This window comes from Nuphar pumila, chromosome 3, assembly GCF_984573655.1.
Source record: "Nuphar pumila chromosome 3, dmNupPumi1.hap1.1, whole genome shotgun sequence".
Lineage (NCBI taxonomy): Eukaryota > Viridiplantae > Streptophyta > Magnoliopsida > Nymphaeales > Nymphaeaceae > Nuphar > Nuphar pumila.
Genome location: NC_143251.1, coordinates 36,072,457 through 36,090,815, shown reverse-complemented (window position 1 = coordinate 36,090,815; position 18,359 = coordinate 36,072,457). Strand labels below are relative to the sequence as shown.

The 18,359-nt window shown below is 35.3% G+C and overlaps 1 protein-coding gene and 1 pseudogene across 1 annotated transcript; one reads left to right on the top strand and one right to left on the bottom strand.

The window, feature by feature from the left end:
* Positions 1-734: 734 nt before the first annotated feature.
* Positions 735-17,708, top strand: LOC149842579 (uncharacterized). Its single transcript, XM_090000692.1, has 3 exons — positions 735-984; positions 14,681-14,742; positions 17,174-17,708. The coding sequence occupies exons 1-3, from the start codon at positions 735-737 to the stop codon at positions 17,372-17,374; spliced, it is 513 nt and encodes a 170-aa protein (XP_089856818.1). The 3' UTR covers positions 17,375-17,708.
* LOC149842580 (uncharacterized) lies at positions 2,215-13,147 on the bottom strand (annotated as a pseudogene).
* Positions 17,709-18,359: the final 651 nt, after the last annotated feature.

The following is an 18,359-nucleotide window of genomic DNA, read 5'->3' as shown; positions in this document are numbered from 1 at the left end:
CATTTAGCCGTGTTCACACAACACGATGTCGTCCCCTCTCGGTCAGTTATTTAATGCGGTGCTGTCCACAACCTGCCAACTGCCACAGTCCCTCTGCATTAAACCTCTCTCTCTCTCTCTCTCTCTCTCTCTCTCTCTTTAATGAAGTGAATGGGGATCTTCAAGAGGGAGCAGCTACCTTCTCCTCCTCACCAATGGCAACCATGACCATTACATATTCTATGCCTACCCCAAGGAGTGCTCCATCCCCGTTTCTTCATGAGTTACCACCACCACCATCTATTGAACTCAAGAGTATGTCACCACCATCCCGCAGATCCGCACCATTTACTTCTTCACCTCAACTTCTGATCCATGTTACAGAAGATAACTGAAAACCATACTGTAGCTGGGCAGCATCTCTCTCTCTCTCTCTCCCTGTGACTGTGGAAGCAATGCTTCTTCATAAAAACCTGGTGGTTCTCTTGACTCTTCTTTTTTGCCCATCTCTTCCCACCATCTTCTCTCTGCCTTGTGAGGATCTCAGATGCAAAACCGGAGTCTGTGCAGAGGATGGGACCTGCATTTGCATCCTCCCCGACCCTTCCATCATCTTAGACGCAGGCCGCCCCTTTTTTGGGTATTATGACATCTTCTTCACTTTACTGTTTCCTTTACCTTCTTCCCTTCTATTTTGAGACTGAAGGGCAGCAGAAAATCGTTGCAGGGGAAGGTTGTGCGACGAGCTGCAGGTAATGTGCGACGATAGCAACTCGTTCTGGTGTGAGCATGGAGGAAGGTGCCAAAAGGTCGTGGAGGGGGAGGAGGAGTACTTGTGCGCCTGCCCCAGCGGCTACGCCGGGCGCCGATGTGAATTGGTTGGGGCTCCTTGTGGGGAGGTTTTCTGCTTTCATGGGGCAGAATGCCTAGTTGACGAGGGCGTTTGTGGGTGCCCGCCTGATTGGAGGGGCAGCCCTGATTGCTTCTTGCTCACTAGTACTAATGGTAATTGCTTCCTCCAATTTACCCATCTCATGTTTCTTTCTTATTATTCTTTTATTTTGCTAATGGTAATTGCTACAAATATCTGCATAACTCTGATCTTAATTTATAGCCTTTTTTCTTTAATTTTCTACACATCTGTTTTCTGCAAGACAATGCATGGAAGCTTTTTCTTTAAACTATAAAATCTTATTTCTACCTAACATGAAAGAGATCATAAGAATGTCAGTCAAACTCAAGCTATCTATAATGCATACGGTGGCAATCCTGATTCCTTGATTTCCATAGGATTTTGACTTGTAAATCCGAAATCAGTGCCTCTATAGATGCTATGTGGAAGGGGGACAAGTGATCTTCAGAGTAGTCTAGTTCCACTCTTGTTAGATCCGCTACCATGTCAAAACAGCCTTCATCTAAGAAGTCTGTTGGTGTTCTCATTCTATGTCACACGGATTCTTCATTTTGGCCTCTGTATCGTGTCACCTTATATATTAGTCATATTGAAGACTTCATAAAAATTGCTGGATCCCCATACCTGTAGCCATATCCATGTGATGCAGTTCTCACAGAGCCTTAGATATATAAATTGGGAAGTAATTCTTTTTACTGAAGTTACTGAACTCTTAGAGGACGGGGTTCAAAGTGCAGCTACACAATCTAGAAGACAGTATTTATAATGTGATAGCTGAGGCAATGTGGTTAGACTTTTTGATGTATTGTGTAAATCATCCTCTCCCCACCCAAAAAAACAAAACAAAATCAAAGAGTAAGAAAGCTAAGGAAATATTAAGAAAAACAAGGCATAACGATGTAGAAGTTAATAAGTAATAAAAAAATGCTGGATGTTGCTTCTTGGCTGCTGAGTCTGATTGATAAACAAAATATATGTTTTAATGAATCAGCTAGTCACAAGTTGACAATAAATATGAACTGATAATGTGTCAAATTAGGACCCATCTATAGCTAATAAGTCAAGAATCAACAGTAATAAATTTGTATCAGGGGTGGCCCAAGAGAAGTTGAGGCCCAAGGCGAAACCTCCAAATGAGGCCCTAATTTTTTTTTTCATTGTACATAAAAAATCTATTATTTATTAATTATTAAAGGGGTTGCACCTTTTTTCTTTCTTAAATCCTTAATATCCTCCATATTTACTAATTGGGTTCATATATATATATATATATATATATTCATCATACTACACCAGAAAAACATAAAATAGTTTAAAAAATATTATCTAAAATCCACATTTCTTTCTTTTAATGATGCAAATGTATTGATTAAATCTTTATAGTCAAGCTTTATCATTATATATCTTTCAATAGATAGCATAGCTAATCCATCTAATCTTTCGTGTGACATAGTTGTTCTTAGATATGACTTAATCAATTTTAATTTTGAAAAACTTCTTTTGGCATAAGCAACGGTAACATGTATGGTCAAGAGTATTCTATAAGCAATATATGCATTTAGAAAAAGAATTTGATCTTTTTATGAAAGTTAGTATGTCAATTGCATTCTTTATCTATTTTTCTAAAATTTCTCATAAGACTTTTAACTCTAAAAATAAATCTGAGTCATCTATATCTAAGTATATATCAAAATTTAAAAAACATGCAAGTTTAACACAACATGCTTTTAAACTTTTATCATCTAATGTTCTTAGTTTTTCTAAGTCAAACAAAAAACCAAAATAATCTTCATATTTTTTAAATTGTTCAAATCTAATGTTAATGGAAGAGATGGCTTGATCAACAATAAATATAAAATAATTAATTCTAAAAGATTCTTCCACAGATTGCATAGATTCATCACTAACATTCTCATCAAAATGGGTTTTCCTAAAAAAATTATGTTTTACACGAAACATAGGCTCTATCTTCATGTTACTTGCAATCTCTTTGGCACGAGTTAAAGATGATTCAAACCCATTTTCTCTAAAATTTTAAAAAAATTTAAGAAGGCCTTTTAATTGACTCATGGCAACATCAATATGCATATCTTTAGATTGCAAATTTTTACTAATTGTATTAATGGCAAACAACATATCATACCAAATAACCATCCCTAATAAAAATTCAAATTCCTTTATGTCATGTGTAGCTAAACTTTCTGCTTCACTTCTTATTTTAGCATCTTTACTAATTTCTGATAATTTAAATAATGCATCTCTTATGTATGGTGTTTGATATATTATTGCTTTAACACTTTCAACTCGACTTTCCCATCGTGTTGTGGACAATGGTTTAAGACTTAGAAATGGAAGAGTGTCTTGTATAATTTTTCATCGTTTTGTAGAAGAAGAAAATAAGCAAAAAATATGTTGTATAATTAAAAAAAAAGACATAGCTTTAGGACAAGAATTAGCCATATCACTAAGTATTAAGTTAAGATTGTGACAACCATAGGGTGTGTAAAATACCCTAGGATTTAAATCTAGTATTCTTTTTTGCACACTTGATGTTTTCCCTTCATATTAGATCCATTGTCCTCTTACATTATTAATATAAAGTCCAAGCCCGTTTATTGCAATTACTGAAAAGATCTTGTCCAAATGTGTCATTAACATCTAAAAAAGCTAAAAAGAACTCTTCTATTTGTATTGGAATAGCGAAAACATCAACACATCTTAAAATAAGTGTCATTTGTTCTTCATGACTCACATCGGGTGTACAATCAAGTATTATTGAAAAATATTTTGATTCTTTAATTTTTGAAATAATAATATTTTTACACTATTAGCTAACAATAATATAAATTCATTTTGTATCTTATGTCCAAGATAATGATTTTGTATTTCATTATTTTTAATATGCCTCATATGTTCTTTCATTGTTGGATCAAATTCTGCTATCATTTCATTTAAACTTAAAAATTTTCCATTGTTTTCTTGATATATCTTCTCATTACGTCTATGAAATGCTAGGTTATTTGTTGCAAGAGTCTTAATAATAGCAATAATCCTTACCAAAACTTTTTTCCAATGTTCTTTTTCTCTATTAATTTCTTTTCTAATACTTTTGTCAATTGTCTTTTTTTCTAATAATATTTTATCTAACTCAACCCAAGCATTCATGTTAGTAATATGTTCACTTGATGTTTCGTGACTTTTTAATATTCTACGAAGGTTCTTCCAATCTTTACTTCCTTCATTAGCTAATTGAATTCTATTAGGTTTCAATATGAATAATTTACAACAAAAACAAACCACTTTATCAACATTTTTTGAATAAATTAACCATTTTCTATCATATTTTTCTCCATTTGGTAATTCTTGATAATAATAGAATATAAAAAAAATGTCTAGAGTCTTTATCAAGAGGAAATTTTCTTTTCTTTTCTCTAATTGGGCCTCTTTCAACTAATAAATCTCATAATTTTATATCTATTGTTGGCCAATGTCTTGGGTCATAAATATTGATGGAATCATCAACTATTATTTGTGGTTCTCCTTCTAAATGTTCTTGAAGTTCCTCATTTACTTTTCCATGTTCTTCCTCTATATTTTCATGAATTCTTTCAAGTATTATTTTTAGTTCTTATAAATTATTAACAATTTTCTCACTTTCTTTCATTTCAACATCTTCTAAATTTTTCTCATTGTGGGTAATGGTATCATCATTTAAGTAATTTATATTTTCCTTTTAATAACAAACTTATCAAGAGCACAATTTTGAGAAGCAACTAAATTTTTTATTTTTCTTTTTTTCTTTTATGTTTTTTATGTCCCGATTCAAATTTTCTAGAAGACATAATAATTTTAACAAGATAGAAAATAAAAATGTAAATAAATGAACAATAAAACCTGATAATTTCATGAGAATGAATCCAACGGTTGTTAGGCACACCACACACGTGAGAGACCTAGTAAACCTGGACATGGAGTACATAAGATTATTTTATTTTTTTTTAACATGATAGAGAGATAATTTATGATAATTAATTAAACAAAAATATATTAATATTCTAGCCAAAATCAAATATTCATTGTTCATGAATTATTGCTTAATGCTAATTAAAAAAGAAAAACACATACAAACTTTAAAACCATAACTAAACATTCTTGCCAATATAAAAAAACCAAATCAAAACCCTAATTCCTACAAACATCATAAATTATACATTTATGCTAATTGATAATTGATGATGTTTCATGTATTTTATGTCTCATATGTGTTATACAGTAGGTTACATAATAATTAAATAGTAGACGATTTGATGGTGGTAGTTATCAGATAAATATGATGGGTTTCTCCTCATAGGCTCATAGCATTTGGAATATTACCACACTTTGTTATACACATACTGTGATAATCATTATTCAGTTACTATTCCAGAATAGACTAATCATTTGCAAGCCGCAAAGGAATCCATTCTTAAATGCGAACCCTACTGTGTTATTTATCCGGTATGAGAGACTCATGGATTAATTAAATCTATGCTTAAAAATTGGGAACCAGATGCCTAACATTACAAACAAAGCACAAGTTAGCCCTCTCTGCATCCCTCCATCAGTCCCTCTTATAAGACAAAATAAAACCACAATTAACACAAATCAGCAGGTATGACACTGACTAGATTATAGCATTTATATGCATATGTTAGGAACTTAGGATGTTTTACCAACATCCTTGGTTGTGCATCCAAAGATGATCTCATATATTTATCATATTTGAGCAACATAAAAACTACATATAAAAGATCAGATAGAACAAAAAGAGAAAGGAAAGGATGAAAGAAAATCTCAATGATGGGTATAATAATTAAGAATGTAAACAACATAAGTACTAAATGACCACTAAATCTGTTAAACCTATTTAAGATGATTCTTGCCATGTAATCATGACAATGAAGTTGGTCTAACCAGAATCATCAACAAATAGGAATATCTGAAGATATACTAAAAGTTCCTAGTAGAGAAATGCATAACATCTATGACGCAAAACTGAGGAACAACAAGATCGTGAAAAACAAAGAAATAGCGAGATACAGGAAGCAAAGCCCACCAGAAAATGTGATAGAAAAGGCAACAAAACCCAAACAAATTGGAATAAAATAATATACTTTTATGATGTGGTATATGAATGTTTATGGTAGCCTTTCTTTCCAACAAAATTGCAGCTTCTAGATATTCAAGATTCTTCTTATCCCATAACACCTCAAATTTAGGATTCTGGTTGCAATCCCTAACTTACAGCCTTATAGGAACCCTAAAGAACAAAAACAAAAGAGAGAGAGAGAGAGAGAGAGAGAGAGAGAGAGAGAGAGAGAGAGAGAGAGAGAGAGAGAGTAGTGTGGGGGAGACAAAACGTCATGTGCCCCCCCCCCCCCCCTCCCCCTTTTAAGTTTTTATGTGGGCCTGGGACTTTGGGTCCTTGACCCATATGAGATTTTTGTGGGTCCGAGGCCCCTCCAAAATTTGGACGCCCTAGGTGCTGGCCTCAATTTGCAATGAAGCGACCCGACCCTTATTTCTATAATCAAGGGTTCAAGAAATCAACTCATAATGAAAAAAACTCACATGAAGATTTTGAGAGCATGCGATCCATAATGATTCTCACCGAATGAGTGACTCCCATGACACAACATATGGACACAACACATGACATGCTATGGCGTGTTTAAATATTAATTTACATATTATTATTGTTTTTATTATTTTTAACATTTTTTAATAATATTTCAATGATAAATAATTTTTATATACTAAATATTATCTCAATGCATAGCTATCGGGGGTACCAACTTATCTCCTAATGATATTTCCATTAAGATATTCTTTAGGTACTCAACTTTCATACTAGTTGATGTAATATCTTGTAATTTCTCATGATTTTAAGCCTAAAAATGTAATATTTATATTTAATTTGATAAAATCATGGAAAATAATTAAATATAGGGTGACGTCAGCTGGGTTTGGACTTGGTCTAGAGCCCGCCGACAAGATCCATAAATGTTAAGTAAAATATGTGAAATTAATTGTTTTTAACGTTTAAATTCGATTAAAATTTTGGTTAAATTCAGGCGAAATTCGGAAGCGAAATTGAGATAGACCATCGTTAGATCTTCCTTGGAACGTAGATCTCGTAGGAGATCTGTTTTCTCAAAATCGGATAACGGTTGGCTCGAAAAATGCATTTTTCTAAAATGACCTGCCTCTATTTTTGAGCCTTTTCTGGTTTTGATCAGACTAAACCCGCTCTGTTGGACCCATGTTAATATGGATTTGGACCCAATCCAAGATCTATATTGACTAGGATCCGGTCCGGGTTGAGATCCATTTGGTTTGGATATAGATTTGAATCATGGATCCATCCATGTCATTTTAAAACTAAAATGAATTTAAAGTTTTAAAAATAAACTTTTAAATTTAAATGGATACTTAGAAGGGGCGTCCCCCCCGCCTAGAATATTCCTTAGGAATTAAAAAAAAGGATTAACATCTTTAAATCTAGAAGAGATAAGGGAGGTTAGAGGTAGAGTTCTAGGCGTCACCCCCTCTCTAGAAGTTTTTAAAAAATTATAGAGGGAAAGAGTTCAGAAAAAAAAATAGGAAGAGGAAAAATTGTGAGATAAAGGAGAAAGAGAAGAAAAGAAAGAAAAGAAAAGAAGAAGCATTCTGACGAATTTCTCTAGATTTTCATAACTTCGAATCAAGGTACAGGTTTCTCTCTTAATCCACATGGGAAAGAGATTGGTATGAATCGATTCGAGTATGGGTTTATAGAGAAAAAAAGGAAATCTGATATATGTAAATATATGTATATATATACATATATTTTCAGGTTTGCCGATTTTATGAATCTGATTAATATATATATATATATATATATATATATATATATATATATATATATATATATATATATATATATTCTTCGAATGCATGAACATGAAATTGGCAAATCTGAAAATACATATATATATTCTTCGAATGCTCTGCCTATTTCATGCTCATGCATCTGAAATATATATGTATTTTCAGATTTGCCAATTTCATGTTCATGCATTCGAAGAATATCTATATCTATATCTATCTATCTATCTATCTATATATATATATATTTCAGTTTTGTCGAGTTCGTGTTCATGCATCCGAAATATGTGTTTCTTTTCAATGGTCGATTTTATGAGCATGAATCTGATCATTTATGGTTTGTCGATTCCATGAGCATGCTTCAAGTACATGTTTTTAATTTTTAGTTTTGCCGATTTTCATGTTCATACAGCTGAAACATATTTTTAGTCTACTGATTTCATTTGCATGAACCTAATGTTTAGGTGCATAATTTCAGTTGGTCGATGTGATGAGTTTCAATCATATATTACACATTTATTTTCAGTTCTGCCGATTTTGTCTGAAATCTGATATATATATATATATATATATATATATATATATATATATATATATATATATATATATATATATATATATATATTAGACTACGGATCAGGTATATACATATGTTTCAGATTGCTGATCAATGATGAATCTGATCTAAATATATGTATCAGATCATGTTCTTGAATATGATATATATATATGTATATATATATATATGTATGTATTTCATATCAAGCATTGAAATCTGATATATGTATATATATCAGGTTGTAGACCATGTGTATGGTCTGGACAGACATGTTCTACATGTTTGCTAATCGTATACATGATCTGGAAGGGTTGGTTCTATACGTTGTTGATCATAAGCATGTGTTCTACTTGCTTGCCGATTCTTCCTCATGCATATACATATTTTTCTGGTCATCCGATTCATGTACATGAAGCTGATCATGGACATGAATCTGATTAACACATATATTTCTGATCAGCCGATTCTTGTATATGAGCCCGATGAACACATTTATATTTTTATGTCAGCCGATTCATGTACATGAATATGATCAGCATATATGTATTTTTGTGTTAGCCGATTCATATACATGAAGTTGATCATATACATGAACCTGATCAACACTTAGTATTTTTTTCTGATCAGCCGATTCATATACATGAAGCTGATCACGTACATGAATCTGACCAACTGATGCAGTCCACGTCGGAGGAGGAATGAAAACAGAAGCCCACCGTGAATCGGTGTGGCCCAAACTCTTTATTATTCTCAATAAGTTCCAATAATCAATGGGGCAAAGGCGTGAGCCTTTTAAAGGCTATTTACTAGACCCGGGTCACGGGTCCAGACTTGGATCCGAACCGCGATCCTGGTCAACTTCCATCTGCTGCTGGTTCTCTGACGTGCGAACTCCACCACGCCTGGAGTAGGTGCGCAGGGGTACCTCCCTGCGTCGTGGCTCCGTCCCTGCAAGTGGGTCATACACGCGAAGGCGCTCATCTGTCCTTTGTGGCGGATCGGGTGGCACGATGGGCCCAATCAGGTCCTGCCCTGCATCATTCTCCCCTGGTTAGGAAGAAGTCGGCTCTGACGACTTGTTGTTGCCACAGTAAGCATATAGATCAGCCACGTTGAAAACAGGGGAAATATACCAATCATCGGGCAACTCAAGGAGGTAGGCATTCGAACCCAATCGCTGAAGGATCCTAAAAGGGCCATACTTCTTAGGACTTAATTTGCTATAGGTGCCTACAGGAAAACGCTCTGGACGCAGATACACCCAGACGAGTTGACCGACCTGGAAGTGGACATCACGACGACCCTGATCTATGAAAGCTTTGTAGGCCTCGTAGCTTTCAACAAGTTTGGCACGGACTTGTCTGTGAATGTCACGCATATATTCGACGACATCAAAGGCATCCGGAGCTGGAGCTGAGAGATCTGACACAGGGGCTAGGTCAAAGACATGGGTGGGTGACCGACCATACACTACTTGGAACGAAGATTTACCAGTAGAACGGTTAATGGAGTTGTTATATGCGAACTCGGCTTGGGGCAATACGAGGTCCCAAGTTTTGACATTTTCCCCCACTAGGCTCCGTAACAAATTTCCTAAGGTGCGGTTCACAACTTCGGTTTGGCCATCGGTCTGGGGGTGATACGCACTACTGAACTGAAGCTTAGTCTTCAACAGGGCCCATAACGATTTCCAAAAGTGACTCATAAAACGCGTGTCACGATCAGAAGTGATTGTGTGGGGTAGACCATGGAAACGGGCAACGTCCTTGAAATAATATGAGGCGACTAAAGAGGCATCAGTGGTTCGCTTACACGGGACAAAGATAGCCATTTTGGAGAACCGATCAACAACTACTAAAATAGAATCAAAACGACATGGTGTTTGGGGAAGGCCACGATAAAATCCATGGATACGTGCTCCCACGGTCGTTCATGAATGGGTAACGAAGTATACAAACCACTATTCTGACGATGACCATTACTCCTTTTTATTTGAGCTGTTAGCTAAAAATGATGATAGTGATGATGAACTCACTCATAATGAGGCCAGTGATAATAAGGATGAGGAAAATATTTCCTTCCATTCATCTACACACCAACACAGTGATGAAGGAGCATCGAGGGATCCTATAACATATACTCATAGAGTCAGAAGTAGCTTTAGAAGTGCAATTGAAAAATACAGTGAACCTAGTGGCTCCACTTCAACAAATGAAGAAAACCTACGAAGAACTGAGAGAAATAGAAAGGTACCTTCTAGGTTCATCTCATACGATTCTTTTACACCTAAATATAGAGCTTGTCTCCGTGCTATTCACTCCTATATAGAACTTAGAAACTTCGAAGAAGCCAAAAAGAATGATGAATGGTTAAAAGCGATGGATTGTGAACTTAGTGCCCTCAACAAGGCAAAAATTTGGGAATTTCAAGATCTTTCCAAAGGTAAGAAAACAATAGGGTGTAGATGGGTATTTAAGATAAAAACTAAGAGCGACGAATCTCTTGAGAGATATAAAGCTCAGCTAGTTGGTAAGGGATATAGTCAAGAATACGATATTGAATATGAAGAAACATTTGCCCCTGTGGCCCGAATGGTCACTGTCAGATGCCTCATCACTGTTGCTTCAATTAACAAATGTAACATCTATCAAATGGATGTTAAAAATGCATTTTTAAATGGTGATCTAAATGAAGAAGTATATATGGATGCGCCGCCAGGAATGGAGACTCCCAAAGGAAATGTGCTTCGTCTTCGAAAAACACTTTATGGTCTAAAACAAGCCCCCAAGACTTAGTATGATAGATTTAATTTTGTAATGTTAGAAAATGGATTCTCATCCTGTTTCACTGACACTGCTTTGTTTGTTAGGAAAACCAATGCAGAGATAATAATACTGCTTTTATATGTGAATGATATACTAATAACTGAAAGTGATACTAAAGGAGTTAAAAGCATAAAATCAATTTTAAAGGATAAATTTGAGATGTCTGACATGGGATTTCTAACTTATTTTTTGGGTATTGAAGTCGCTTACTTGCATAAAGGGTATTTTTTTATCTCAAACTAAGCTTGCCTCTGGGATTCTTGACAGGTCAGATATTACAGATGATAAAGTTTGTGAAACTCCTGCTATAGTAGGAGCCAAAACGAAAATTGATGATGACATTCCCTTCATAGATCTCACTCCCTACAGACAACTTGTGAGATCATTGATGTATCTAAGTATTACTAGACCAGATATTTCTCATGTCGTTTAACTGCAAGCCAGTTTCAACATGCACCAATATCTGTTCACATGAGTGCCATTTTGTGGATCATCAGATACATAAAGGGTACCTCAAATAAGGGAGTATTCTTATCTTCTTCATCTGAATTGAAATTAATTGCTTATATTGATTCTGACTGGAGAGGTGACCCAAATAACCGTCACTCCACCACTGACTTTTGTGTGTTTTTAGGAGACTCGCTAATCTCATGGAGATGTAAGAAGCAACAAAAAGTGTCTCTATCCTCTACCGAAGCTGAATATTGATCCATGGTAATGACTACCATGGAAATTGTGTGGATTCATTAGCTATTAGAAGATATGGGAATTAATGTAGAAGAGCCCACCAAGCTTTGCTGTGATAACAAAAGTACAATTTATATTGTCAAAAATCACACATTTTATGAGCGTACCAAACACATTTAGATGGATTGTCACTATGTTCGTGAAACACATCTGAAAGGAATTATTGATCTTCCATATGTAACTTCAGAATATCAGTTGGCAGATTTTTTCACCAAAGCGTTGTATGCTTCGCGTTTCAACTTTCTTCTTGGCAAACTTTCGGTCATCTTGCCCTAAGTTTGAGGGGGGTGTTAAGTTATATTACCGAAACCTTGTAATCTTATATATATTTTATATATATAACGGATGATACATATACATATATGATATATATGTATATGTATCTATCCACTTATATATATATATATATATTAAATATGTATATTTTCTTATTTTAGCCAGAGGGGTAGTTTAGTCATTTTCAGTTTTACGCACATTCATTTTCATGAATGTGATTGTAATCTTTATTTTTATTTTTTTTACTTTCTCTTTTTTTTTTTCTTTTTACTTTTTGTACCTAAAGGTACCTTGGGGGCCTCACTCAAATAGACGTTGGGCCCCTCCAACGGTCACATTTGTGACCGTTGGAGGGGCTCCAACGTCTATGAGTGGAGCCCCTCCAAGGCCCCTTTAAGTGTGTTATAAATAGGGGTTCTTCCCCTTGTAATTCTTAAGGCTTTGAGTCAAAGCCATTTATTGTTCAATAAAGTTTTTTCATATTCTTTTATGCCTTTGTGCATTTGTGAGCCATTGTGGGTGGTGTCTTTGTGCACAAGTGTTCTTATTGTGCCTTTGTGCACACTTCATTCATCAAAGACTTAGTGTCTTGATCATAGTGTCTCTTTTGAAGACACTTTCACACAAGTCTCATAGAAAAAACCTAAGTTTGCTTGGTCGGTTATTTGCTTGGAGGCCATGCGGACTCCTAGGGTCATCCTAGGTAGGATATAGGAGCCAACCCTGCATCTTGGACTCGTAAAGCCCCTCCCTCATCCTCTTCTTCCCCCTACTGCTATCATCAAGGGGTGGTGTACAACCAGTGCCACTGCTGCTTGTCCCCACTGCTAGACCCTTGCCCTGCTGCTGCTGTCAAAGGTTCTCTAGCTCTTCTTTAGTAGGGCACTGACATTGCTGATTGCTTCCACATACTCCTCAAGAGGTACCTTTAGATCTTTCCATGTCTAGGACATACCCCAACCCCAATTTTGGTTGACATCTTTTTTTTTTGTCATTCTATTTTATTGGTTCTCCTATGATGTTTCATTCATTTGCCATTTCACAGCATCTGACAGTATGCTAGAAGTTCATGCGTCCACATTTTGCTTCATGCTAGTTAAATGATGTTTGATTCCTGAAATCCCCCTGTAAACCTCCCTTTTATAATGATTGCACTGGTTAAGCAACCTATTTTCTTCCTAAACCAGTGTGCAATGGTCCCATGCCAGGACTTTTGATGTAGCCATGTCCAAACACCTTTAAGCAAACCCCTACAACTTGGTTTTAAGGGGTAGAGGCAAAAAAAAAATGGTTGTCTAGGATGGAAAGGGGTAACTTTAGGGTAAATCACACCTCTAAGGCTTGGATCTATCAAAAGTCCAAAATTTTGGGGTAGATTTGATCTCAATAATCAATGGGTTAGCTAAGCAACGCGGTATGGGGAGGGAGAATGCGAAAATTGGGTTCAAAATGACCTCTAGAGGCTTAAAAAGGACCTCCACAAGTGGTTGGTCGCCACCTTTCTGGTGACAAAAAACTTAAAAAAAAGCCATTGACTTGTATTATACGTGGTCTATTCGTATGATAAACCCTTGTATCGTATGATACGGTCCGTTACGAACCAGTAAACCCAAGTTTAATGATACAGGGGCTATTATCCTATCAGTTCTCCTACTGATACTTCAATACAATGTATCCGATTGTACGATACTGATGACACTGCACCCATCCTCATCTATTTTTCTGTTCACAGTGAAAGTGAAATTCCAAGGGAAGAGAGTGCATATCCAGTGTAGAGCCTTCAGTAGTTTTTTTGTTTTTGTTTTATGTCATATGTGCAAAGTACCTGAATTAGTAATTGTTGCATAAATTAAATGTAGCACAATACAAAGTATAAACTTATAATTCTTTTTTGGTTATTTATGTTATTTTGTGATTGATTGAACATGACATGATGAATTTTGTTGCATTTGTTACATCACTGACTTGAACGTGATGGTTGATGCAATGGTTTGATCCTCCTTTTTCTATCCAAGTTGACATCATGATATTATTGAGAGTTGAGTTTTGCAATTTTTGGTGTTTTTTTTGTCTCAAGTTCCTCAGCCCCTCTTAAGACTTCCTTACCATTGTAACTTTCAACATTTCAGCCCCTCCTAGGACACTTGTTTTATAGTGGTAGTAGCTATTCAAAATTGCAAATCATATGATAGATAAAATTTCATCTTTTCATCTGTTCATAGTAGATTAAGTTGTTAAGAAGGTTTCAAATTTTAGCTACCTAGTAATATATTATTTTTGTGCTGGTAGCTATTTGACATTCGCAAGGCATATGATGGATAAATTTCATCTTTCATCTGTCCATAACATATTAATATTTTTAGAAGGTTTCAAAATTTTGTTACCTAGTATGATACTAACTCTATGCTGGTACCTATTCAAAATTTGTAATGTATATGCTAAAGGAATTTCATCATTTTCATCTTATAATGGCAGATTCATTTGTTAAGAGCACTCCCGCTATCATGCCACCTGATAAAGGCAGTCATATTGGAAAGGTATGTAACCTATTTTCTCACAGTTCCCATCATATTTAGCAATCCAGATTTGTACGGTTTATTGATATAGTGGCCTTTTGATGCTTGGATCCCAAAATAAAGCACTTGAACCAAATATCTCTTGTATATAAGTTATTAGATTGAATGAAGAAGGCCTTTATTGTATGTATGCTTTTGCTACCCAAAGGGTGCTCAGACCGAAAATCTTGTGATTTTTAATAGACAAAATAATGATACATAGGAAAATCATTAGATCGAAATGATTATCATAATGTTTTCATTTTTGGTGAAGGTGCCATAGCCATTTCTTGCTCATGGTTCCCATGCATTTTCCTTTTTCCTTGTGTGCCTTTTCGTGTTTCTTACAAATTCTTGTTGTACATCACACCCAGTTACTGAAGAACAATTTCTTCTGTATTTCTTACCCATTTTGGTTAATCTATATAGGAAATTTGAACTTTCTCCTCTGTATTGGTTCTTACAACTTCAGAAGTATCTAGCATTACAATGTGTGGGCAGAAATTTTCATCTATATTGCTAGTTGATAGCCTTTCCTGTTCTGCCGAAGATGGATCAACTTCAACAGGACGTTCATCTTCTTTGTACTGGCTCTTTAGTGCCTTAAGATTCATACCCTGCTCTTGAACTCCAAATATATGAAAAGAGAGCTTCCACACCATAGAGGCACAGAAAAAATATGCAAAACATAGGATATCTAGATTTATATTCTAATTTGAAAAAAATAAGCAAAATTAAAGCAAATAAATGGCAAAATGCTCATCTCGGGTCTAGGTGAACCTTTCTAGGTTGCAGCAAGTGCGATAGTATTCTGGTAAGTCACAGACTTAAAAAGAGATAGGCAACAGGTTTGGACCTAGTAGCAGGGATCTAGACTAAGCTAGGGTGTGTGGTTTGACAGAGATCTTGACTTGGAGGTGCTATAATGTATGCTCACCTTTCAAGGATTCAATATTCTCACCAGTAGTCAAATCAAAGGTGTTGATCCCTATATATAGGTTTCCTAAGTGGATCTTTGGACCCAAGAATCTAGATCCATATGCCATGCAGGAAATGTGGCTCTTGATTGTTCTGAATTCTGGATAAAATTTTCTGACTAATTAATAAAATGCAATCTTGAATCCTATTGGTTGATTCAGGATCGAGTTTGAACCTCACAATTAAGAAATTTAGGTTTGAAAAGTTGGTAGAGCAATATTCTCCTTTCTTGTGCAATTTGGAGCAAAATAATGCAGAATAGGCTAACAACAACCTAGGTTGTCATTAGACAAGCCAAACAAGTGCTACTGACAAGATTAACTGCTAAGACAACCTAGGTTGTAGTTAGACCAAATGCTAACGTCAGCCTGTCATGTAGTTAGGCTTTCTGTACTATATTCAGAATAGCCTGAATTGTTTCACTCTCAACTTTTAATCTCAGCATCTTATTGAAGTGATTTTTATCACATAGGAAAGCTGATATCTTGTACTTTAATCTTCTTTTTGATGAAAACTTTTAAAACACCATTTCGGTGGTAAAAATTGCACCTAAGATGGGATACTCCCTATTATGGACTCGGAACACTATTATTAAGAAACATGATCTAAACGATTTGATTCCTAGAAGTCCTTTTGGTCAAAATTGGGTGGCCTATATACTACTGTAAAGATAAACCGTGATGCACATTTCATCTTTATTATTTCCTTTTATGGCTTTACTGCGCTTTTTCTTCTAGTTATTTTAATAGGCTTCAAATTATCCATTGCACAATATAATACTACATCTTGCAGCTATCTTGTTAGTTTATGTCTTAAAATCAGAAAGGTACATATTTATCATACAAACCTTTTCCTTATTCTTGCACTAACCATACTAGTGACATCTTATAATAATCTTGTTTTCCAATAGACAGAAGTACTGGAATCTATGATCTTGTGATATGACTTTTTTGTTTTAGTTGACCTATGCAAGTGTGATATTATGATATGTTGTTGCTAGACAACTCTTTTGCTTGCATTTCTGTATGGAGTGTTTATCGGAAAGGAGAGAAATGAGTTGAAAATATAAATATGTACTCAAGAGTTGATATATGCAGCAACCAGAGATAATATAGTCAGGAGTAAGGATACACAGAAAAGCTTAAAGCTATGCTAGTACCTAATGTTATATTGCTCATAATTTCATTTCTTAGACACTAAATCTGCAAGTTCTTATCGTGGTTCCTTTCCTGTCAACGAAGTGCCTGTATAGTTTGTAAATCCTTGTCTTCATCTAGAATATTATTCCTAGAATATTCAGTTAAATTTTTGAGAAGACAGTCAGAAAATTTAATATTTTTTTTCTTGATGATGGTCATATATGACCTCGCTACACTTGCTTTCCAACATTTATGGTACATTAATTGTTCTTAGACATGCATTTTCACTCTTGCAGTGGTTTATAGCCGTTCTGGCCTTGTCATCTTCATTACTGGTAGTTGTGGCTACTATTCTCTTAGCCAAGAAATGTTTTAAGAAGAAGGAGTCGGCACTTACCAAGTTCCAGCAGCTCTCCCGAACACAATTGCGTGGAATCTTGGATGACGATGAAGATGCCCCACCTGTTCCTGAGCTAAATGATGGTTCACATCTGTAAAATATGCTTAGACGCTTGACACAGCCTTTCACTGCTCTCCTGTAGTCATCACCTGTAAGAAATTACAAGAAAACCTTATGACTTGCCAGAGGTTTCATCATAACAAATCTTTTACTTGATACTCAAAATTTTATGAAGAACTTTGCACTACTAATATGAAATGCCCGTAATGTAAATGAAGATCCTTGAATTTATTGAAAACAGTGGAGTCTTTTATAATTGTTCCACTGTTCTCCTGTAGTTTGGATCTGTAAGAAATGAAACAAAAACCTTGATGGTTTATCAGAGGTTTTTATTGCAATAAAAGTCTCCTTTTCCCCCTTGATGGTAAAAATTCTACGAACACAAGTTATATGGATTGATGATAATGTAAAACTATTGAAGATCTAGGGTTGATCCCGATCCATTGTCCAAGCTGCAAATGACGATCCAAATGCTCTCAAGAAGATGATAAGGATAAAGCTCTAGAAGGATCTACTGATGGAGAGAATGCATCTAAGATTTCCACTAATGGAGGAAATGCAACTAAGATAAGATCCGCCTGCTCATCGCCCAACCAAGAAATCAATAAAAAAAAGGATAATTTATAAACATGAGGAAAGAACGGTCGTTAAGGAAAATAACTTCAATCCATGCAGTAATTGTGCATATATGGGCTATTGCCATTCATAGTGGAATTATCTCTCTCTTGCCCGTGGAGGTAGGCTCCTAATAGCCGAACTACACACATCGTTTTGCCTCTTTGCTCTGAGCTGGTCGTGATGCCCTTTGTTTCAACCTCTTCAGTGTCTAAGTTTGCGTACCTGTCGACATTGAACGTAGTGAATTTCATGTCATAAAACTGAGGCGTTCCAACTATCTTCTCTGGAAAACTCAAATGCTCTGGCTGATTGAGAGCCAAGACCTCCTTGGGTTCATTGACAGCAAGTTCATCATGCTTGACAAACTTGTCGCTACCGGTTTAGGTGACTGCTGCTACTACTGA

What these genes read in the sequence shown, in the direction of transcription:
- LOC149842579 (XM_090000692.1), top strand. Translation starts at nt 735, where the DNA reads ATGTGCGACGATAGCAACTCGTTCTGGTGTGAGCATGGAGGAAGGTGC. An exon ending in CTTGCTCACTAGTACTAATG is followed by an intron (nt 985 to 14,680) that starts GTAATTGCTTCC and finishes TTATAATGGCAG; the next exon opens with ATTCATTTGTTAAGAGCACT. An exon ending in AAGGCAGTCATATTGGAAAG is followed by an intron (nt 14,743 to 17,173) that starts GTATGTAACCTA and finishes TCACTCTTGCAG; the next exon opens with TGGTTTATAGCCGTTCTGGC.